General features: G+C 40.4%; 1 protein-coding gene across 8 annotated transcripts; it reads left to right on the top strand.

The window, feature by feature from the left end:
* The first annotated feature begins 1,541 nt into the window (after positions 1 to 1,541).
* ccdc88aa (coiled-coil and HOOK domain protein 88a) lies at positions 1,542 to 22,361 on the top strand. Of its 8 annotated transcripts, XM_087842033.1 has the most exons (30): positions 1,542 to 1,707; positions 2,209 to 2,632; positions 2,713 to 2,804; positions 4,026 to 4,131; positions 6,361 to 6,430; positions 6,751 to 6,809; positions 6,893 to 6,976; positions 7,098 to 7,238; positions 7,400 to 7,578; positions 8,448 to 8,529; positions 9,236 to 9,394; positions 9,575 to 9,721; positions 9,868 to 10,012; positions 12,231 to 12,878; positions 12,972 to 13,177; positions 13,276 to 13,470; positions 14,143 to 14,273; positions 14,380 to 14,521; positions 14,598 to 14,771; positions 15,034 to 15,195; positions 15,335 to 15,612; positions 15,768 to 15,911; positions 16,024 to 16,210; positions 16,405 to 16,550; positions 17,837 to 17,929; positions 18,450 to 18,661; positions 19,322 to 19,402; positions 19,971 to 20,207; positions 20,384 to 20,449; positions 20,700 to 22,361. In XM_087842033.1, the coding sequence occupies exons 2-30, from the start codon at positions 2,570 to 2,572 to the stop codon at positions 21,782 to 21,784; spliced, it is 5,514 nt and encodes a 1,837-aa protein (XP_087698159.1). In that variant the 5' UTR covers positions 1,542 to 1,707; positions 2,209 to 2,569; the 3' UTR covers positions 21,785 to 22,361. The 8 variants fall into 8 exon arrangements, with proteins under 8 accessions (XP_087698159.1, XP_087698161.1, XP_087698160.1 ...); XM_087842035.1 differs by lacking the exon at positions 1,542 to 1,707 and having other exon boundaries at positions 2,030 to 2,632; positions 9,937 to 10,012; XM_087842034.1 differs by lacking the exon at positions 1,542 to 1,707 and having other exon boundaries at positions 2,030 to 2,632; positions 14,383 to 14,521.
* Positions 22,362 to 22,426: the final 65 nt, after the last annotated feature.

The following is a 22,426-nucleotide window of genomic DNA, read 5'->3' as shown; positions in this document are numbered from 1 at the left end:
CAAACACTGTCAGACAATGCTTGGATAAGACAGGTTATAAGGATTAATCTATCCGTCCCATTTCTTGCTTGTCCAATTCAGGGTCATGGGGTGACTGGAGCCTATCCCAGTTGTCATACGGTGAGAGGCCACATTTGAGCTATGGCCAAATAAAACATCTATCCTCTGAGATCAAGTCAGGCTTTGTGGAAAAAGGAAAATATTTTTCAGAATATTTTTGGCCACTCAAGGGTGGACAGACAAACAGCAAACTTAGAAGCAAATACCCAAAAAGGAGAGAGAAAAGTGTTACCTGTACACTAAAAACAGAGAAAAGTATTTGTTTCTAGGCAGTGTATTAAAGGCCAAGTTGTTTTCATTTCTCCTGTTCATTTGAGCCATTTAAAGATTTCTTCCTTAAGCAAACGTCTGAAATTGAACCCATGGTACTGTGAGTGATGGGAGACAAGAAGAAAAATTCTTCTGTATAAAAATGTATGATAATGTTTATTTGTAAGTATATGTGGAGGATCATATGTCAGATCGAGTAATTACATTTCTGTATCTTTCTGTAGCAACAATTACTAAAGTCAGATTTGTGAGTGCTGCAGCCCACTCACAAATCCGAAAATTCAGTGGGGCCTTAAATCTTAACTCTAAACAAAATGAAAGTGGTGTATTTCCGTGAACATTTTACTCAAAAAAACATAAGCAACACAGGCTGTTGGCTATAAATTGCTAACGCTACCTAGTGCAAAGTGTTAAGGCCAATGTATGACCCACTTTCAGTACAAGAGCAAAAAATTTTAGGTCAGATTAATGAGTCGTACCACAAACTAACCTGCTATTACCAATTTGAATTCTGTCTAACTGTTATTTTGTCTAACTGTACATACTCAGTTGAGTGAGTAATTTCAACCACAATTTCTCTTATTTCTGCTGCCAATCTGCAGTACCTTTGAGGCCTAGCAGGGTGCCTCAACCCACACTTTAGGAACCACCGTTCTACTGTTCTAAAGCAGTAATATAGACTTGTACACATTTACAATTATTGTTGGAATCATAAATAACAAAACATATAGAAAGATCAATTGCGCAATTGTTCATGATGTTATCTTACGAGTAATATTGACCAGATACACTCTTAATATAAACACAACTTTACGATTTTAACCCTCCTGTTATGTTGCGGGTCAGATTGACCCAGAACAGAAGAGATGTCACATGTCATCTGCATCACTACAGAAAACGCAAAAAAAAAAAAAAAATTATAAAAGAAAATTGTAAAATAATGAATGCCAGTGTTTCTGACACTTTTGGATGAGTAAATTTGCCCCGTGTCAAATTAACCCAGGAGCATAATTGGTGTTTCTGGAAACCAACATAACAGGAGGGTTAAATGTATAAACTGTAATTTGTAGCAATGGGAATTGCATTTACCCATGTGTTCCGCCCGGAGTCTTGAGAGTGTAACACCGGAAGGTGAGAAGTAGACTCGTGACTGTTTATTAAGAGTTTAATAAAAGTTTACCTCGGACGAGGGAAAGTTCAACCGAGCATCTTGTGGAGTTTATAGAGAGAACGAGATGAAAAATAATTTATCTAGAAATTGTGCACAAAAAATGTATAATTTAAACACGAGGTGGTGCTGTTACACCATTATGGTCTTTTGCGTGCCAAAGTTTCGTACTGTGAGTTTATTTTGGAGGTATTCTGATGTATTCAGAGGTAAGAACCTCAACGACGTCTCTGATATGTTTCTAGATTAGTCTAGCAACCTTTTGAATTCAGATGAACGCTTTTAGTGATTGCTGTGCTTTCTGGGTTGCACTGTGTCTTTCTGTATAAAATTACCGGTGGGCTGCATTTTCTTTTTGGGGGAGCAGGGGGATTTAATAGCTTCACTTAGCATCTACGAGCAATGCTAAGTGGCTACAGTGGATGTATCAGCAGCAGCAGCCTTACTTCTGCTGCCCGGTAGAAAAGAGGCTACTGCTGCTGCTGCTGTTAGGGAGGGGTGGGGGCGCTATCACCATGGTAACAGATTAAAGGCAAAGCTATTTCGGCGTTTCTGCTGCAGTAACTTCAAAATATGAACCCAAGGGCAATTTTTTTTTCTAGAGTTAAATTATATTAGCGAGGTGATATTTCTATTTGGCTCAAATGCCACTTTTTCAAACTTCTTTGCTCCTTTAAACATCCCTAATACAGCAGTGCCAACTCTTTCAGTGCGACGAGCAGAGAGCAGGGGGGAGGAGGAGGAGGATTGACAGCAGATGCCTTTGCAGCAGAGGACCAGAGAGGATGTATGTCCGTGTGTGCTGTTCCGGGACAAAATCCGCACATGTTTAAACGTTCACTTATCGAAATTTAAACCGCGAGATTTTACGAGTTTGTGAGAGAAAGCAAAGACAATTCAAAGCGCAGTGTCAGAGGGAATTCTTCTCTAAAGAAGATGGACGGGACGACCTGAATAGACGATTGGATCACTTCATTTAAAAGATGTATTTCGTGCTATCATTTTTTTTTTTTCTTGATTAAATCAACTTGGATGTTCTATTGAGACCAGTCACTCAAAGCCTAGCTAACGATGGAGAGTGGAGTTTTTCTGCCCTGTCTGGATCAGTTCATGCTGAGCCCACTTGTCACTTGGGTAAGTGATGTACGATGCTCTGGTCTCCTCACAGATACTGTGATATCGACCTCAAATCCCATATTCTCTTTGCTGTTTAGGTGAGGACATTCGTGCCAAATGATGGAGGCATGCACTTGGATTTTTCTGAACTGCTGGATGGAGTCTTTCTAAACGACATAATGACCCAAATGTAAGTAATTTCATCCCAGTTTGAGCCTCTTGTTCATTTATCGGATTTTCAATCTAAGTTGTGTCAAGATAAATTCAGATTTTTGGCTGACTGTGGTCAATAAAGAATCTTTTTTTTTTGCTGATTTCTGATCCTCTTGCTTCATGCTGTAGCATTCACTGATACTGTATGAAGCATCTGCTAACATTCTTATCCAGGGATCAACAGTACCAGCTTTGTTACTCTGCAGTAATAAAGGGGATCTTTGTAGTCAGCTGCAGACTTCCTCATTACTGACAGGTTCGGGTGTCTGACATAAATGTTAGAATTAGCATAAAAGTTACCCAGAGATGTACGGCTTGAGACAGACCAGACTGAAGGCAAGAGATTAACCAAAACATGAGAGATCTCATCCATACTGGCAAGATGCTACTTAAGAGATTATGATAGTTTTGCCTTATGTTCTGAGGGAATTACCCTCGTCCTTAGCAAACACTACCAAACCAGTGTGTTAAGCCTTCATGTGCAAGTTAAATGACACTTCAGAGATTGATAGATGACTCCTAACTAAAACTGAAGCACTCCAAAGAAAGAGGGAAAAAAACTATGATCGAGTGCACTTGTGGATAATGCTCTTTAGCCATTGCAAATCTATAGTATCCATTCATCCCAATTATCTCCCCAGGGTCACAATAACCAGTTCTACATGAAAAAAAAAAGTTGCACTGAAGGGAGGGGAAGAGGCGGGATAATCTCCTGGAATGGGAAGACCCTTTGGGATTAGGGCCTGGTGTTTAGTGCCACTGGGACACAGATGGGAGGGGGAAAGAGTACAGAAACAGGACAAACAGCACACAGAGGGAGACTCGGCAGCTCAGCATTATATTTGTGTCTGTTTCAATAATTATGACTGACTCTTTTACGCTTTGCCTTCTTCTTTTTATCATCGTATATAAAGCATATATATATGTTTCACTTTCTCAGTAATGAAATCTTACCTCTATAACAACATCAAGCTTTAGAAACACAACAAAACAAAACTCCAGTTTGTTGGCAGGAAGGAATGATGTCACACAGGCTAAAGTTGGGAATGAATAGGGATCTTGTGAATGTTTCCGAGTCAAGATTTCTATCAGTTGCGGCTTCTTCTTATCCAAACATGTTAATTATGTTTGACTGCTTGTTGGTTGGTTTGAAAATGGCAGTAGTGTCAAGTAAAACACTTTTATGTTACATTTTCAGAAATCCTTCAGCTTCATCTCAGGGTGCAAAGAAAATGAGCAAGGATCCAAGTCAGAGGATCCAGAACCTGAACTTTCTCGTGCAGCAGATCAAGACATTTTACCTGGTGAGTTCCCTTTTTTTTTTATAGATACAGCAGCAGCTAAGCTTTCAATCTCCCTTAACATCAGATTATAATATAGTCTGGGTTTACTTTAACTTCAACATACTGGATGACTTAGCAGATCAACTAGTTCTTCTTAAGATGCATGGCCTAAATTTCAGTCATGTGAACATCTGTGTAATCGGCACAGGAACGGCATTAGAGCACAGCCAGAGCCAGAGTAAAGCTGCAGTCAGAGTCACAGACAGAGCTTTAGACTTAAGTATAAAGTTGCGAAATTCATGGGCAGACACCAGCGGTGTTAAAATCTTGGATTTTCTGTCTGTGTCAGAGTAATTAAGCACAATTTAACCCCTGAAATCAGTCAGAATCACCAGAGAAGTGATTTCACTGAGAACAGGACAATGAATTGATTATCTTAAGGAAAAGATAGTTTTTTGCTCGTTACCACACAAATGAAACCACAGTAGCAGTATTTCTACTGTAGCTGCTTTTTGAAAACATACATGTATGTCTGCTAGTTATGTTGTTAATAGTACCTCTGCACACCAACACAATGCATTTTAAATCAAAGAGTCAACATTCAATAAAGTTCAGACTTTCATCTTTAATTCAAGAAATCAAAAAAAATGCATTAATTGTTTAGGAATTATACACAATTTTATACAGATCATCTATTTTTATACTAATCTTAGAGGCTGAAAAGTAACAGAACAATTGACAAACTCAGTAATGAGGTCCAAAGGGATGTCCATGCAAGTAAAGATAATCTTTAGACTGAAAAACTAGAATCAATCTGTCAGAAACTTTAACAGTGGACAAATTATTCTTTAAAAAAGGGTGCATTCTGAACTATACCGGGCTATGACCTCTACTCTGATGTAGTTAAATGCTGCAAAACTGATTGAACAGCAATTCACAGCATAAATCGATCCAAATGTGACCCAAACACACTGTAATAGCAAACCAAGAGTTTATCAAGGCAGAAAAGTGGGATATTCTTCAATGGCCAAATCAGTTATCTTATCTCACCTCAGTAGAACAGGCTTTTCAGTTATTGAGGGCATAACTGACGGAGGAGAGAACCAACAGAAGGCAGGCAGGAGTAAAAGTCTGGTAGAGCATCTCAATGGAAGAAACAGCATTTCATGATCTTCATGGGTTCTAGACTTAAGACTTGCTGTAAATGATTTTTATCCAAATGTTAGAACATCCTTAGTTCTTTAAAATTATGTCAGTTTGTCCACTTACTTTTGAAACTTTGAAAATGTGGAACTATGTATAAAAATGTCTGCAGTTCAGTTACGTTACGTTAAACTCATCGAGTTAAAGCTGAAACTCTGCACTCTACTTCTCTATACAGTAACGTTACACAAACAGCTATATTACACAAACTGTGTCACTATCCAAAGACTTCAGGGCCTAACTGTACACATTTTAAGCTGTTTGTGCCCAGTGAATGGAAACAGAGACAGTTTGAGATAAACTGCAACTTGCCATGTTTATTTTTGCATTAAAATTATTATTAGTAAGGCACTGTAGATCTAGGGCATCTAGAAGTGTTGCAGTCTATTTTTGGTTATTTTCATTCTCTAAGATCAGTTAAAAGACTTGAACCGCTCCACTGGTTTAACTGGAACTTTCAGCTAAATGTCAGTGTGTGAACATGGTTCAAAGTTACAAGGCTAACATGTTTAGCATGTATGACGCTGTCTACAATTACAACATGAGTATAGCATCTAGCTTGCTGTCATTTAATAAGTTGTGCTAAACAAATAGTGCAGCTGCAGCTGTTTGAATTAGTGTATTTTTGTTTGATTTTGACCTAATGGAGCTAAAGCTTACATTAAGGAGATGCAGTGATTTGATATGAAAGAGACAGAATAATAACAAGTGCAGTTCTATAGAGGAGCTTTCGCATAAGGTTCAAAAAGAAAGGATGATGGGAAACTTAGGCAGGGACAAGGCTGCACCGAGCAGTTTTACAGAATTTCACCACGGCACCAGGGAAACTGGCTCTGTCATTTACCCATTCAGAGCACTCACCATTTGTTGGCAGTGTTTCTATACATGTATTTGAGCAGGTCCTATGTGCTGTACATACATACTTCTCCATCTATTCAAACACTTTGGCTAGAATGCAAGAAGTGTTTTGTCCTTGTTTCACTTTAGCCCAAATGTGGGGTTTTTCTCTAACCATCTCTCTTCTCTTTTCTGTCTCTTCTTTTGTAGGATAATCTGAGACAATTAATCATGACTCCTTTGCCAAATGTGTTGCTGCTTGGCAGGACTCCTTACTGTGGTATGCGCTTTAAAACGATTATACATTCCCAATATGCACCACTTGATTTTCAGCGGTCAGTGATTTCTGAATAGTTAACAATGAAAACCTTTGAGTCTGTAAAATGAAACAGACTCTTTTCAGCTCCTTCTGATAACATTTTAATTCAATTGCACACCACTATCAGTCTGATAGCCGCACTAACTTCTGATGGCAATGCTTCGGCAAGTGATGACCCAAATACACCAACCAGCGCTGTGTTCAGTTTAAATCCGTGACAGCAGTCCTACTTCGATCCAGTGGGTTTGTTTTCCAATAATTCAATTTCTTTACTGTCATAGAACAAAGCCTGGATGAAATGAGGAAACTTTTGCTATTACTATTGGGATGTGCAGTTCAGGTAAATACTGAGTGATTCATATTTAAAAATGATGTTTATGGTAAGTTTCTGGGTCAAATTTGTGCATTTTTGCATTTTTACAGTGTGAGAGGAAAGAGGAGTACATTGAGAGAATCCAGACACTTGACTTTGAGACAAAAGCAGCAATAGCTGCTCATATTCAGGAGGTATTTGACTTTATATGACATATGCTTTGAATGCTACAGCGTTTTTTTACAGGTAATCGTTTGTTTTTGTGCAGTTGCTGTGTTTTGTATTATTCTTTCCTCCATGTCCCGTGTTTAACAGTTGACTCACAGTCAAGACAATGTGCTGGATCTGCAGTGGTTGGAGTCTAGTGAGCTGCACCCCGATGAGATGGAGGCAGCAGTAAGGAACATGACCACACACCTCCGACACCTGCTGGATCAGAGGGATACCCATCTGGAGGTACTTAATTTTCATATTTACAAACAGTATTAGCTACATATTTTTATAGGAACAATGGATATTATTTTATTAAGATGCTTTTCATTTTAGACCGAGCTCAGATATTGCACACTCATCACTAATGTTCAACCTGTAGTATTAATCCTGCTTCCTATCTGCAGACTATAGCAGAGCTAATGCAGGAGAAAGAGGGTGTGGTAAGTTTGCTCAGTAGCCCCTCCAGCCCACAGTCTGCCAGCTACTCTCCTACAATTCAGCAGCAGCAGGTGGGGACCCAGCAACACCTTGCAGTCGAACTGGCCGACTCTAAGGCAAAGATCAGACGACTTAGACAAGAACTGTAAGTATGTGATAGGTGGAAAAAATAATTGTTTTCTTTGTTTGTTGACTAAAATTAGCTTAAAAAGTTAAGATATATTTTACACTAACTGGAGATCAGAACATTTTCATATGAAAGTTACTATATAGATTGGATCAACGTTTAAAAAAAAAAAAGGCAAACTAATACAAAAGAGGTTGTAGTAAGTTGGAATTTTTGTAGCACTTTTCTGCCCAGATTTATTTCATCTGTTGTCCCATTCATGTCACCAAAATGTTTGCATAGTAAAGTGTTTGCTTTTCTCCCACATTAAAAGATTATTAGGTTAAGCATTGTAGAGTTCCTCCTAACGGTGCTGATTGGTAAATGGGTTTCCTCTGTGTAACTGCCAGTAGGGAATAAATAGGAGGCAGAGAGAGAGAGAGAGATAGTACAGGATAAGAGATGCCCTGCAGAGTTTGGCCCACATTACTGCCTGCTTGGCAGGTTCAATGCCTATGCACTACCACTGACCCATATTTGCTCTGCATATCTGCAGATACTGCACACACGAACGCTAAAGCTGATCCAATCAAGATCTCAGTTCCATCATTGCTGTCCATCCCATCAGGCTCACATACACAATGTCACATAAAGCCATGCTCTGATTTTTTTGAATGGCCTTAGACTATTCTTTTTTATATAAGAAAATGAACACACTTTTTTTTGTCATCAGCATGTGGGAAGGAAAGAAACGGAGCTTAACAGCTAATGTTTGATCCATTTTGTCAGAATTGCTTATATTTCTGTTATGCTTACTTATTATTTAAACATTTTCAATTCGTGTTTAAAATGTAGTGCATGCTAACCTCCCAACTTTATGTCTCTCTGTGATCCACACCTGACACCAGAGAGGAGAAGAGTGAACAAATGCTGGACTGCAGACATGAGTTGGAGAACATGGAGGCTGAGCTGAAGAGAATCCAGCAGGAGGTCTGAAGTCAAAGAACACGTTGAAAGAAAAAAAAAAATCACAGCTAATGGTGACAAACAGTAACCTCCTGACCTCTCTGCAGCTTATGCAGATTATTGAACGCTGTACTTTGCTGCAGCTCCGTGCTTAATAACTACTAACTTAAACCTCTGAACACTGACTCAGATGCACAGCTAAAGCCCCTGTGGATTTGTCTGCTCGGGAAATCTCAATTTGCATTTGTGGCTTAGATGGTCACACTAGTTAACATGGTTCATATATTTCTAACAATTACATATTTAGTGAAAATAAAAGCAGTATTTAATTTCTTATAGCCATTTTTGTCTAGTGGAATGGAAAAAGTTATTATATCACCTTACATTTTATATTGTGAAACACTTAATCATGATCTTTGTCTCTAAAGGTTCTTTATTAATAACATTTTACTTACTTATTTACTTATATGTGCCTTGGCTTTCCCTGATAAAGTTATCACATGACAACAGATTGGATGTTCACGTCTTACCATACCAAAAACACACAAATCTACCATTCGTGTTTTCAACTAAACTAAGTCAGTGTTCTCTGCTGTTTTAGCTATTTGATGTTGAGCTGATGTTTGATGATGAACTTTAGAGTTTATGGCGGAAATTTCTGACTATAAAAAGCTGTATCAAGCTTAAGACGTTTTTGTTATAAATCATTCTTTTCTCTTAACTTTACCAGAATTCCCAGTTGCTTCTGGATGCACGCACAGCCCGCACTTACCGTGATGAACTGGATGCCCTGAGAGAGAGAGCCATCAAGGCGGACAAGCTGGAGAGTGAAGTAGGACGCTACAGGGAGCAACTGCACAAGATGGAGTTCTACAAAGCCAAAGTGGAGGTTGAGGCAGAATAAATACATGTAGAACATACATACATACATACATACATTACAAACATACAATAGACTTTTAATTAACTATTGTAGTGAAAGATTCAAATAAAGAGAAATATGATGATTGGGTGGGCTTCAGTGTGGTTTAGTATTTAAGGTGAATTTAAATATTTTTTCATGTTTCAGGAGCTAAAGGAGGATAATAGGGTACTCCAGGAGACTAAAGAGGTTTTGGAGGATCAACTGGAAGGCTGGAGGGCACGCTCAGATAAAATCCACCAGCTGGAGAAACACAATCTGCTGTTGAAGGCCCAGGTCCATGACATGGAACAGGTCAGACATCTCCACAGAGTTTACCAGAAATATCATTGAAAATATCTGGAAGGTTAGATTTCATCTTTAATGTTCATGTAGCTTGTTCACCAGCTGGACAGGTAGCGCTCTTATACCACCGCTTATAGTTTGGGTTTTCACTTAAGGAGAGGGAGGCAGATCGGAGGCGCATTGAGGAATTGCAAACGGACAACTTGGCTTTGTGTTTGGCACAGCGGAGGAGTATGGAGGAGTCCCAGCACCTAGGCTGGGAGTTAGAGCAACTCTCCAAGACCACAGAAAGCTCCCAGGGTAAGAGTGGGTGTAAAGAAGGACTAATGAGAGCTTAGGCTAATCTACAATATATTGCCAAAAGTATTCACTTACCCATCCAAATCACTGAATTCAGGTAGTGTGCAGAGGTGACCAACTTTCTGCAGAGTCAGTCACTACAGACCTCCAAACTTCATGTGGTCTTCAGATTAGCTCAAGAACTGTGTGTAGATAACTTCATGGAATGGGTTTCCATGGTTGAAGAGCTGCATCCAAGCCTTACATCTCCAAGTGCAATGCAAAGCATTGGATACAGCGGTATAAAGCATGCCCCCACTGGACCTTAGAGAATTGGAGACATGCTCTCTGGAGTGATGCATCACACTTCCCCATCTGCCAATCCAATGGATAAATCTAGGTTTTATAGTTTTCCAGGAGAATATTACTTTTATGACTATACTATCCCAAGTTTGGTGGAGGATGGATTATGGCATGGGATTGCTTTTCAGTTGGGCTCGACCCTGTCACGGCTGCGTAGCCGGTGTGGCACAAAAGCAGACACGGGAGAGTAAACTCAGTGTATCAAAAGGCGAGCCATTTATTTGGCTGAAAATACATAAACATAAAACAAGGCAAAGCGAGGTGGGGAAAAAACTAAACTGAAACCTAAACGATGAATAAACTAAGATTAACTATGAAAACTGTGAACATTAACGTGAATCTGAAAAGGTGCATGCAGAACTATAACGTGAAAAAAAACAATGAACAAGCATCTGATCAGAAAGCACGAACTCAACCTGAAACCCAGAGTGACGTAATACAAGACAAACAGACGGCCTGACACTGAACAGTGGAAAGAGGACTTAAATACACAGAAGGGTAATGGGGGAAGTAGAAACACCTGGGGAAACACAGCTAACACAAATGAACCTGACCCCACAGGCAAAACTAAACTAAACACACTGAACATGGAAACACAAGACTTTCAAAATAAAACAGGGAACATGGAGAGACGTAGACATGATTACACAAGCTTGACACTTCAAAACAGAGACAAAAAAATGCATGACGGACTGACACAGAAGACAGGAAAAGACTCAAACCAGGAGACATAGATAAAGCAAAAACTAGAATAAACTCAACTATATCCTAACTCAGGGGTGGGCAATTCCAGGCCTCGAGGGCTAGTGTCCTGCGGGTTTTTGATCTCACCTTGGGTCAACACACCTGAATCACATGATTAGTTCATTACCAGGCCTCTGGAGAACTTCAGGACATGTTGAGGAGCTAATTTAGCCATTGAAATCAGCTGTGTTGGTTCAAGGACACATCTAAAACCTGCAGGGACACCGGCCCTCTACGCCTGGAGTTGCCCACCCCTGTCCTAACTAATAATAACAACACAAGAACTTAACATATTTCCAATATAACATAAGGCACCAATAATACAAAATAAACTCAAAATGTCAGGCTACAGACCCAACCCCTGACAGACCCCTTAGTTCCAGTGAAAAGAATGAAGACATTTTGGACAATTTAATGCTCCTAACGTATAGGAATAGTTTGAAGATAGCCCAGTGCACTCAGATGAGCAGTGCACAAAGTCCTAAAAGAAATGGATCAGCAGGTTTGGCCTGAAGGAACTTGACTGGCCTGCACAGAGTCCTGAGACTACAAGCCAGGCATTCTCGTCCAGCATCATGTCCAACCTCAGAAATGCGCTTCTGGATGAATGGTCAAAATGTTCCATAAACACACACCTAAACCTGGTGGAAAGGCTTCCCAGAAAAATGTGAAGCTGTTATTTCAGGAAAGGATGGGCCGACATCATATTAAACCCTGCGAGTTAAGAATGCTGTGTCGTTCAAGTTCATATGCGTGACTACTTTTTGGCAATATAGTGTACTTTCCAGTGAGAGTAGATAAGGATAAGTTATGTAAAGGTGTGCATGCATTATTGTGCCATCTCTTAAATAAGTTATTTACTTGAAATACTCAACAATCAGGCTTAAGATGTGACTTTTATTGTCTTTGTTAAATGAATCTCTGTTACAAAAAGTGAATCAGAGGCATGTCTGTACATATGAGTGGCGCTTCTACTGATACAAAACTTATTTTTAATGATATTTTTGTAAATAGCAGCATTGCAGAATGTGAAAGTGACCAGTTAATAACATTCCTAGAAAAGTGAGCTATTTTCATTTGTTTCTCTCAAGCTTCTTGCAAACTAACTGTGTGTTTGTGTGTTTGTCAAAAGGCCAGCAGACCCTGAGTGAGGAGGTCAGCGAGAGGGCCTGCAGTCGATTGCTGAAACTGGAGAAAGAGAACAAACATCTCCTGAAGACCATAGAGGAGCTCAGAGCTTCTGTTAATAACATCACACAAACCAAACATAGCCACCTGGCGATGTGTAGCAACAACTGTACCTCATCAACAGACGAGTCCTCAGTGTTGCAGACCTCCTGCTCGAATGCTAAAAATCACTCTAATGGAGTCTCCCTCAGTATTGTAACAGAGTCGATGCTAAATGGGGATTTAAGCTGCCATCAGCAGCTAGACACCGAGGAGTTGGAGCGAGTCCAGAGTGCGAACCATCTCACAGATAATCCAGAGCGTAATATCCAGGAGAAAGGACAGCTAGAGGATGGAGACAGTGGGGACCATTTCAAAGAAAGGATGTCTGATTTGGAAGTCTTAGAAAACAATCACAATAGGCGCCATTATTTTGTGAGGTCACATGATCACTCGCCTGGCTCAAAGAACAGCAGTCCCCGCCATGAAAGCATCTTCACAGGTCTGCCAACACGCTCCTCCTATGCCAGCAAGCACACACAGCGGCTAGAGGCCAAGTGCAGGGCCCTGGACACAATAAATCAGCATCTACAAACTTCACTTGACAACACTGGTAGGTCCCATAGAAAATAAGTAATGTTTTTGTACTTATATAGCAAAACATTTTCAGGTTAATTTATTTCTTCTATCATTCTCCATGTTCAAGACCGAAAGGTTCAGCGTCTAGAGGCAGAGGTTGAGGAGCTGGAAGCAGAGAATCAGAGCCTGCAGGCCTCTTTAGAGGAACTTCGCATCTCTGCACGACGCCTGGAGCAGTTAGAAACAGAGAAGCAGACCCTGGAGCATGAAACAACTGCCCTGGAGAGAGACAAGAGGCAGCTAGAGAAAGAGAATCGACGACTCCGGCAACAGGTGGACAATCTTTTTTTTTTTTAATAAAGATATCAGTTTTCTAGCGTTAGATAATGTTTGAAAAACCTTATCGACTGTTCTACTTTCCTGTATTTCAGGCTGAAATCCAAGAAGCCAAATTAGACAGCAGTAATGTCTGTATGGCTAGCTTGGAAAGGGAGATGCGTTTTCTTGTAAAGGAAGTGGACGGATTAAGGGAAACTGCTGAGAGGGTGAAAGGCCTGGAGAGAGACAACAGAGAACTGACCAAGCAGGCTGCTATCGACCAGAGAACCCTGGCAACCCTCAGAGAAGTGAGGACTGACTGGATGCATAACATGACCTACAGCGTTTAATACATGTATTAGACTGTCACCCAATCTAAGGTTTATGCCAAAGCTGGTCTAACCGTACTGGTAATTACTAAAATGATTTTATTTTGTGTTTCTGTAATCATTAATACACCAGAAGCACAAGCTTTTTATATCAACATTACATTTTTAACACTAAAATAAAAATATTGTTGTTATTCATGAATTTTCAAATTTACAGTTTAACTAAAAATACTGAAAAAATAGTAAAGAACATCATTATGTTTTGATTAAGATCCCAAATTTTAATTGTTTATTTGCAGTAAAAATTGTCTACTTTGCTGGCTCAGATTTAGGTGTAAACACATGAATTCATTTTGTTGTTTACCTAATAAATAACAATATAATTTTTAGTTTTACACAAGCTTTTGACAGATTTCTAAAATATTCATATTTTCTTTATTTTTTATGAGTGGTGGTCTAATAAATGTGTTAAATACCTTAACTTTTAGTGGCAGTCTTCATATAACTACTTCAGGCCAACCAAATGACATCGCCATCCCTTACATAATTTCCTTAGGGATTAATAAAGTATTCTGATTTTGATTCTGATTAAGCAATACTGCTATTATGGAAACCTGTTTGTTTTATTTGAAATGTATTGTCTATCTTTAGGAGCTAGTTAGCGAGAAGCTGAGAACCCAGCAAAGAGACAATGAACTTGAGAGGCTTTCCCATGAGCTGGAAATGAAGGTCCTGAACCAGGAGAGTGCACATCAGGCTGAACAAGAGAGACCAGATAACAGGTCTGTGCATACTCTTTGGAGCTTTCTGTTCCCATCACGTAACTATTTAAGAGAATATTCTAACAAATGCAAAGTTTTATAACGCAAAATAATTTTCTATACACAGCAGGTTCAAAATGCTTGAGTCTGAGCTGGAGACATCTCTGAAAAAGTCTCTGCAGATAAAAGACGACAAGTTGGCTTCTTTGGAGGCCCGTCTGCAGGAATCCTCCTCTCTGAATCAGCAGCTGCGCCAGGAACTAAAGAGTGTAAGGAATAAAGTTAAGCTTTCCAGACCTGTTAGTTTCTCTGGATCCACTTGAACGACTGTCTTCCATCACACAGGTGAAGCTGAGCTATGAAGCCCTGCAACAGAGGCAGGAGGAAGAGAGGACAACATCAAGTTCCACACCTCCAAGAGAAACTGGCAAGGCCATGAGTGAATGGCTACGTGAAAGTCAGGAAGCTACCAAAGAACTGCTGAAGCTAAAAGATCGCCTCATTGAAGTCGAGAGAAATGTAAGTGACATTGGGTGAATAAGACTCGTAGTAAAAAGTGCTTTGAGTGCTCAGTTAAAATAGAAAAGTGTCTAAATAACTAGCAGGCCATTTACATTTCTGTAAACACATAAAGAGGAACATAGAACACATAAAGCTGTACAATATTAAATGATATCATGGGTTCCTGTACACAGAGATTCCCTGTTTTTGGCACACAAATTATCCTAAAGCTAATACCACGCTACAGTTTGTCATAATATCTTCCTGCTCTCTTATGCAGAATGCGACACTGGAGGCAGAACGCCAGGCTTTACAAGCCCAGCTAAAACAGCTGGAAAGTCAGTCTGACAGCCAGCAGGCTCAGGTCCTTGCCCTGCAGCGGCAGGCTGCCTCACTGCAGGAGAACAACACAGCATTGCAGACACACAATGCAACCCTGCAGGTGTCATTACAATACACACTAGTCTCTGTAACAGAATTCACATAAAAGCTTCTGTAATATCCTCTGGTAAGCTTCTGCTCTCGTAAACAGCATACACAAACTATTTATGTTACATTAATTCCTTGGTGTTTTTCTCCAGGTGGAAAAGTCAACAGTGAATTCACAGAGCGCCTCCCTTATGGCCCAAAACACTCAGCTGCAGCAGCAGCAGTCTAAGGCAGAAAGTGAACGGGACAGTGCTATACATGAGCGTGAAGAGCTGCGCGGTGCTCAAGAGCAGCTGTTACGAGATCATGAGCGCCTGGCAGTCCTGCACGAGCGACAAGCCATGGAGTATGAGGCCCTGATGGGCAAGCACGGCTGTCTGAAAAATGCCCACCGCACACTGGAACTGGAGCATCGCACTCTTCAAGACAGGTAGGTCACAAGAGAGCTGTGGACGATGGTAAAGTTTGCATACAAGTTCATTTAAACCACTTGTCTTAAGGATCATTTATATCTTTAATCTGAGCATTGCCAGTTAACCTAAACCCAAACATGAACTTCATATTCATGCTTGCATTGTTATTTAGATACAACAGCCTGTTGCAGCAACGTAGCAAACTAGAAGACCTGGAGAAAGCCCTCAAGGAGGAGCAGATGAGGATGGCTTTGGAGAAAGAACAGCACAGGACAACCGCTGCTGAGTGCTGCAGGCTCCGTGATGAGAAAGACTGGTGAGAACGTGCATGCACACAAACCTACACACACACATAAACTCCAGAGCATGTATATATATGTGGATATATCAACAAAGGAAATTTTTCTCATGATACATAATTTTTTAAGGCTGAACCAGACATACCGCCAGCTTCTTAACGATAACGAGGCGCTGACATCGGATCACAAGCAGCTCAAGAGCCAGCTGAATGAGGCCAAGCTGGAGCACACGTGGCTAGAGGCAGACTTTTCGAAGCTCAAAAAGGACTATCAGCAGCTCGACATCACGTGCACAAAACTCACAAACCAGTGCGAGGTATGCTTTCAAATCCTGTGAACAATCCGATGGTTGCATTAAAAAAACAACTTTCAATCATTTTTTTCAAATGCTTAACCAATTCAGAATTCCAAAGGGGCTGAAACCTATCAAACCTATTTTCACAATTGCATATCAGTGCGTGCTTTTGATAGATGTTTATTTATAAGCATGCATGTTCATCTGACGCTTAGCTGCTGAGCCAGTTGAAGGGCAACCTCGAGGAAGAGAACCGCCACCTGCTCGCCCAGATTGAGACTCTGATGCTACAGAACCGGACTTTGCTGGAGCAGACTATGGAGAGCAAAGATCTCTTTCATGTTGAAGAACGCCAGTATATGTAAGTAGGGGTGGGTTTTTATAATCAATTTATCGATTAAAATCGATTCTGGCTTGGATAACGTGAAATCAATTCATTAAAATCCTGAATCGATTTTTTAATATAAATTTATTTTGCCTGAAATGACAGAATCTCAGGTGAAATCTCACAAAATTTCAACAACCACCAAACAGCTAAGACAGTAAATGAGAGCAGGAACACGGATTCTGCACAAAGACGTAAACACACAGCGGAACCGCGGATCAGAATCAGTGAGATGTTGCCTTTCTCACCCGACGGCACGGACACGGTCGGGGCTGAAAGCCGACAGCTCGCTGATTCTGATCTGTCGGCGGCTCCGCGCTTTGTGTTTACGCCCTTTTTGCGCCGATTCTAAAGCTGTTAGTTTTATCTCTCTTCAAACAATAAAAATAAAACTGACTGAAGCAGCAGCAAAAGAAGATCCAAACTACGCTTCACATAAACATTGTCATGAATTCCCTCTGACTTTTCCTGTTTTGCTTCCACCACATTTCATGCACAGCTCTCTCTCTCTTTCTCTCTGTACTGTTTTCTTCATTATTGGCTTGCTTGTTATGCACAAGTCTACAGCTGGTTACAGCGCTGTCAGCCGCTGTTTTTTTTCCCGTTTACATACTTCTGAAAAGAAAACCTAATTTCTGCCGTTCAATACTGAACAAATTTAAACTTTTTAAAATTATGCAAAATGCAAAACGCTTAGCCATGTCTCTAATAAAACCGCTGGAACTTCAGAGGTAACGTTCATATGTTCATTAATGGTTTTCTTTCGTTTTTGATGTACTGCAGAATATTTTTATAAAATCCCAGGCCAGGAAAACCTTCAAGTTTTTCTGTGTTTTATCTTCAGCTACTTTGACACAAAGGCATCTGCTGTGATGCTCACACCTTTGATCTTGCGTGTAAATTTACTGATCTGAATTATAATATTTCTGACTGTCAAAATTTCCCATATTCAAATCGAATTGAATCGAATCGAATCGAATCGAATTTAATCGAATCGTGGATCGAATCGATTCGGGACCTTGTGAATCAGAATCAAATCGATTCTAGAAATCAGTGACGATACCCAGCCCTATATGTAAGTGCACAGGACAATAGTAAGTTTACCATGATCAAATCTTCATGCTATAGTATTTTGCTAATGGACTTAACAATGTTTGGTACCCACAAACAACAAAACATATCGCTAATTAAGATATCAAAAATGCCCCTTTAGTGAGACCTAAATTCTATTGATGATTAACCTATAATCTCCCTCTTTTCAGTGACAAGCTTAATCATTTGAGGAGGCAGAAAGAGAAGCTGGAGGAAAAGATAATGGACCAATATAAGTTTTATGAGCCCTCGCCTCCTCGCAGGTAAGGGGACACCTTTAGTTTCATGTTTATGTTGATGAAACAAGTTTTATAACTTTTTACACAAATTCCAGTTCATAGAGATAGTTATTTGATCAATTAAGGCAATTTCATAGCATAAAGCAAAGTGAAATGTTCAGTGCATCATGGCAAGACCCTCAGCAACCTGAGCCTATAGCTGCATAACTCAGGCTAGCTTCAGGCTCACCTGAGTCGCTCTTATACTAATTAGAGGATCCTCATACCTGAAGGCTCTGCCTCCTGTTCTACTTTTGGAAACCATTGGAACTGGAAGTAAGCCTGCACACTGAGAGTGAAGGTCTCTGTTGGGATACATCTGTAAGATATTCCTGAATGAACTTCAAGTATTGATTGTTTAATCTGATCACAAGAATTTCAAGCTTAATTCGATGGGTAAGTGGTGATGCTGAACCACCTCGATGCCCAGTGCATTTTCTGTGCAGACCATCCTCTGTGTTATATTATTTATTTGATTTCCCTTGAATTATCTGCTCTTCCACAGACGTGGGAACTGGATTACTTTGAAGCTGAAGAAGCTGATGAAATCCAATAGCCGCGAGCATGGGCCTGAACGCCCACCCACACCCACACACTCAGGCGTTCCTGAGCCTCAGCTCTCCTGTCACGACAACAGTTCTTTCATCAGCTCAAATGGCTCTGGAGGCTCAGCCTCCACAGCAGCATGCGATGTCGTCTCACCCCAACGTAACAGCAGTGAGTGTTTCCTTCTCAAATTCAAAAGATCATCATCAGAGCTGAAACATGCAGATCAAACAGGTGTGTTCACGTAAGATCCAATTCACAGCCACTGTACAGAGATGCATGAGTGAAGTGATGGACAAATCAGGTCCAAATACATCTACATGTGAAGGATGCTCATCTTCCCAGAATTTGACAAAAAAGCCATTTTCTGCCTTAAGATTTTCCATCAAGGTGCGAAAACTTAAATAAATATGTGTATTTTAAACTAAACCTGTTTCCACATCATTTATATGTGCATTTTGGTAACTATACATATACCAACGGCACTGTGTGAACAAACTAGTTATCGGTAACTCAGAAGGAAAACTTACAGAAGCATACTTAGTGCATTAAAAATCAGAGTATGTTGTGTGTGTTTCATGTTCAAAGCATCATTCTTTCCAGTGCATGAGGTGTGTCAAGTTTCTTGAGGAATCCTCAGTATTTCTCCCCTTTGTCTTTCTCTTGTCTTTATATTTTTATTCACTCCTCCCAACACCCTCGGCTCTCTTTTCCCCTTGTCTTTGCCCTTCCTTCTTCTCCCCTCTCTTTCTTTCCCCTTACTCTCTGCTGGCATCCACACCCTCCCTTCTATCTGTTCTGCGTGTCTCCCATGTGGTCACTCTTAAAAAGCCACTCTGAAAATGTTTCCCCGTATGAGGAACCGGCTGAAGGACAGAGACAAAGTCAAGTCCATGTTTCGGCGTTCCATATGTAAGAAAGACTGTGGTCCGTTGTCTGGCTTCATCTTACCCTTTTTACTCTCTTACTTCAGTAATTCCAACAGCTTTGTGCTTTATGCTTTTTTTTAATGCTAGCATACCACTAACTCATATCTGATTTGTCATTGTCCCCAAGTTCTAAAATAACTGGGTAATGTGTTAGCAGTGTGGACATCATTGGCAAACTCATTTCACCAGCCTAATTTAAAGTTATTTGTTATGATATTGCATGTTCTTGCAGATACAGCCTGCTGCAGGACTTATTTTCTAACAGAGTGGCTATATTTGGAACAGTGTGGGGTATTTTATTAGAATCACAGAGGTCAAAGAAATGCTGCATTGCAGGAAGAGACTTTTGTGGCAGTAGCTTTGTAATCCCAGGCTGCAGTGAAAGCGAAACAGATTGAGATTATAATGTAAAAGCTCCATCCTTTACATCTGTTTATATAGTGACCACACTACTGGAAAAAACCCCTCATAATCTTCACAGCCATTTCATCTTTCTGTTCCTTTACGTCATCCACATCCCACTTCTTCCATTCTTTCATCCAACAATGAAGCCCTGAGCAGCTTAGTCTGTCCCTCGCCCCCATTAGAGGTAAACTGCTTGCCTGACAGCTCAGTACAGCTGGAAGACTCAGAAGCTGATGTGGAGGAAAGCAGGAAAGACCCACTGACCTCATCATTTACCGACTCCATCTCGTCCATCCTCCCCCTTCCTCATACCACCACTCTGCCATCTGTCCATCTCGACAGCACCACCACTGACATTGTTCCAGATGTTTCTGAGCTGACAGGTAGAGGCATCCATTAACCAGTGTTTGTTTTTGTTTTTTCTTTTGTTAATTTTAATTGATTATATAGTAAAATAAAGTGCAGAATAATTAAATGAAAACACTGTCACGTGCTGTTCTTGCCTAAGCATAGAAAAGTGTCATTCACACAATAATTGTTTTATTTTTTTGCCCCACAGATAAGCATTCAAATGACAGCAATTTGCCATCTGGACTTGAGGACAATGATGAGCTGCAAAATCACGGTAAAACCTTTGGGATACTCATTCAGAGGATTCAACAAACATGCAGGAATTAAGACTAAATCCATCAAATCGCAATCATGACCTTGTTTCATATTAATCTCTATGTTGATCCTTAGTGCCAGCAACTGTTAACTGCTGCTCCCTATTGGTCATTTAGCATATCAAGGTGAAAGAGCAGAGAGATGTTTTTTAAAATGATTTTCATATCAATTTTAGCTCTGAAAAAACATTGTAATTAATCTCTTTTCAGGGCTGAATTGCGCTGAGAGCAGGGCCCAAAGTGAGAGCAGTGTTGAGTTCAACCTGAGCCTGGAGAATGAGCCGTGGTCAAATGGAAGCAGCCCTGTGCAGCACCCTCCATCACGTCGTTCTTCCTCCTCCTCCTACCAACCACCCAGTGATGCCTCAACCCCCCAGCACACAAAGCAGCAGCACAAAGAGAAAGCCTCTACTATGCCCACTGCTAACAGTAAGATTTCCGATATCCAATGTGAACCAAAACAGAGAGATCCTGTTCTGCCTCAGGACTTCTGGCTTAGAAGGGGCACAAAAAGTATTCGAAGAGGGTCAAGGGGGAAGATGACAAGGCGCGCATCAGATTCAGGAGGTACAGGCAAAATCAATCCAGGACTCAATGGGATGAATCCTAAACTGAGCACAAGCAAAGCTGAAACTACCAAAGCCTCTGCTTGTTCACCAATTACAGTGTTGTATGTTCAGGGCAAGTCATCCTCAATGTCCGGCTGCCTCAACTGCTTCTCTTCCCCGATGGGAAAAGAAGGGCGACTGAAAGGGCCGTGGTCTCCCAAAAGTCTCCCTCGCGCAAGCAGTGTCATTTCAACAGCAGAGGGCTCGTCCCGACGATCCAGTGTCAGCAGTGACTACAAGGTGATAGTCAAGACTGACCTGCTCCCTGTCCAGGTTTCAGAGTATTCAGAGAGCAATATTAAGGAAGAAGCAGTAAGCCCGAATCAACAACCAGAGCCAGAGGTTAAGAACAGTGAGCCTGCGCCCATTCCTCCTGTCAAACCTCCAAGAGACCCAGCAGCTGTGCAGGAGCCACTTTTTGACTCCTCATTCACTTTCAAATCTGTCTTTTCCAATACAATCTTTGGTGATTCCGTGGTTACCACCACAACTAGTCTAGATGGGCTTGACACCAACCGAACCGTCCTCTGTCAAAATTCACCTCTGGATCAAACCTGTTCACGAGAAATCTCAAAATCTGTCGAAAACACACTGCAAACAGTTCTTAATATGGCAGATGAGCAGAGTCAAAATCCAGAGCATGCAGCTGGGCTGGGAGGGAAAGACGAGCAGCTCACGATTGCATGAAAGCAGCCGTCACTGTCACACCACTGTACAATTAGTCACTCAAATAAAGCAGGTGGCTATGAAGCAATTATTCATCACAGCACACAAGGATTTTAAGCAATCAGTATGTTTGCACTGTATTACACTGGCTACCTATAAAAGTGTGTTCAATAAAAAGACATTCTGATATTTTTTTTTACATTGCTGTAGTAATCAACCTGAGCAGCAGATCAAAAGTGTTACAGTATTATTTACGCATTGGTTATTGTTTTGTTAAAATGATGTTTAATTTCATTCAGTGATACGTAGATAGATCTCCTGTTTAACCTCTAATTAATTAGATTTGTGCGTGTCATTCAGACCTTAGCCATACTTGTAAATATATTCGTGTTTGCCAAAAATATTGTATTCATTTTTGTAATTTCTATTTATGTTCTGTTCCTCATACATGAGTTATAACTTATTATGCACTGCTTTTAGAGTCTCTTTTATTTTGTATTTGAATCTGAGGTGGGAAGTGTTGCTCATATGTAAGACATGTGTATATCTTCTACCACGTGAACGCTATTTTCCCTTAAATAAAGAAACCTGTGCAAAATGTGAATTTTATTTTGCTCGTCATTCTTTTGTAACCTGGGCCCGCCCCGTGTTCTTATTGGATGT

Source organism: Neolamprologus brichardi, chromosome 6 (genome assembly GCF_056152115.1).
Source record: "Neolamprologus brichardi isolate AB-2024 chromosome 6, ASM5615211v1, whole genome shotgun sequence".
Classification (NCBI taxonomy): Eukaryota; Metazoa; Chordata; class Actinopteri; order Cichliformes; family Cichlidae; genus Neolamprologus; species Neolamprologus brichardi.
Note: the sequence above shows the minus strand (reverse complement) of the source record. Positions and strands in the feature narration are given on the sequence as shown.

Excerpts from the sequence above, each read along its gene's own strand:
- ccdc88aa (XM_087842033.1), top strand. The coding sequence starts at position 2,570 with ATGGAGAGTGGAGTTTTTCTGCCCTGTCTGGATCAGTTCATGCTGAGC. Across the intron at positions 14,772-15,033 it reads TCATTGAAGTCGAGAGAAAT|AATGCGACACTGGAGGCAGA; the intron begins GTAAGTGACATT and ends TCTCTTATGCAG. Across the intron at positions 15,196-15,334 it reads CACACAATGCAACCCTGCAG|GTGGAAAAGTCAACAGTGAA; the intron begins GTGTCATTACAA and ends GTTTTTCTCCAG.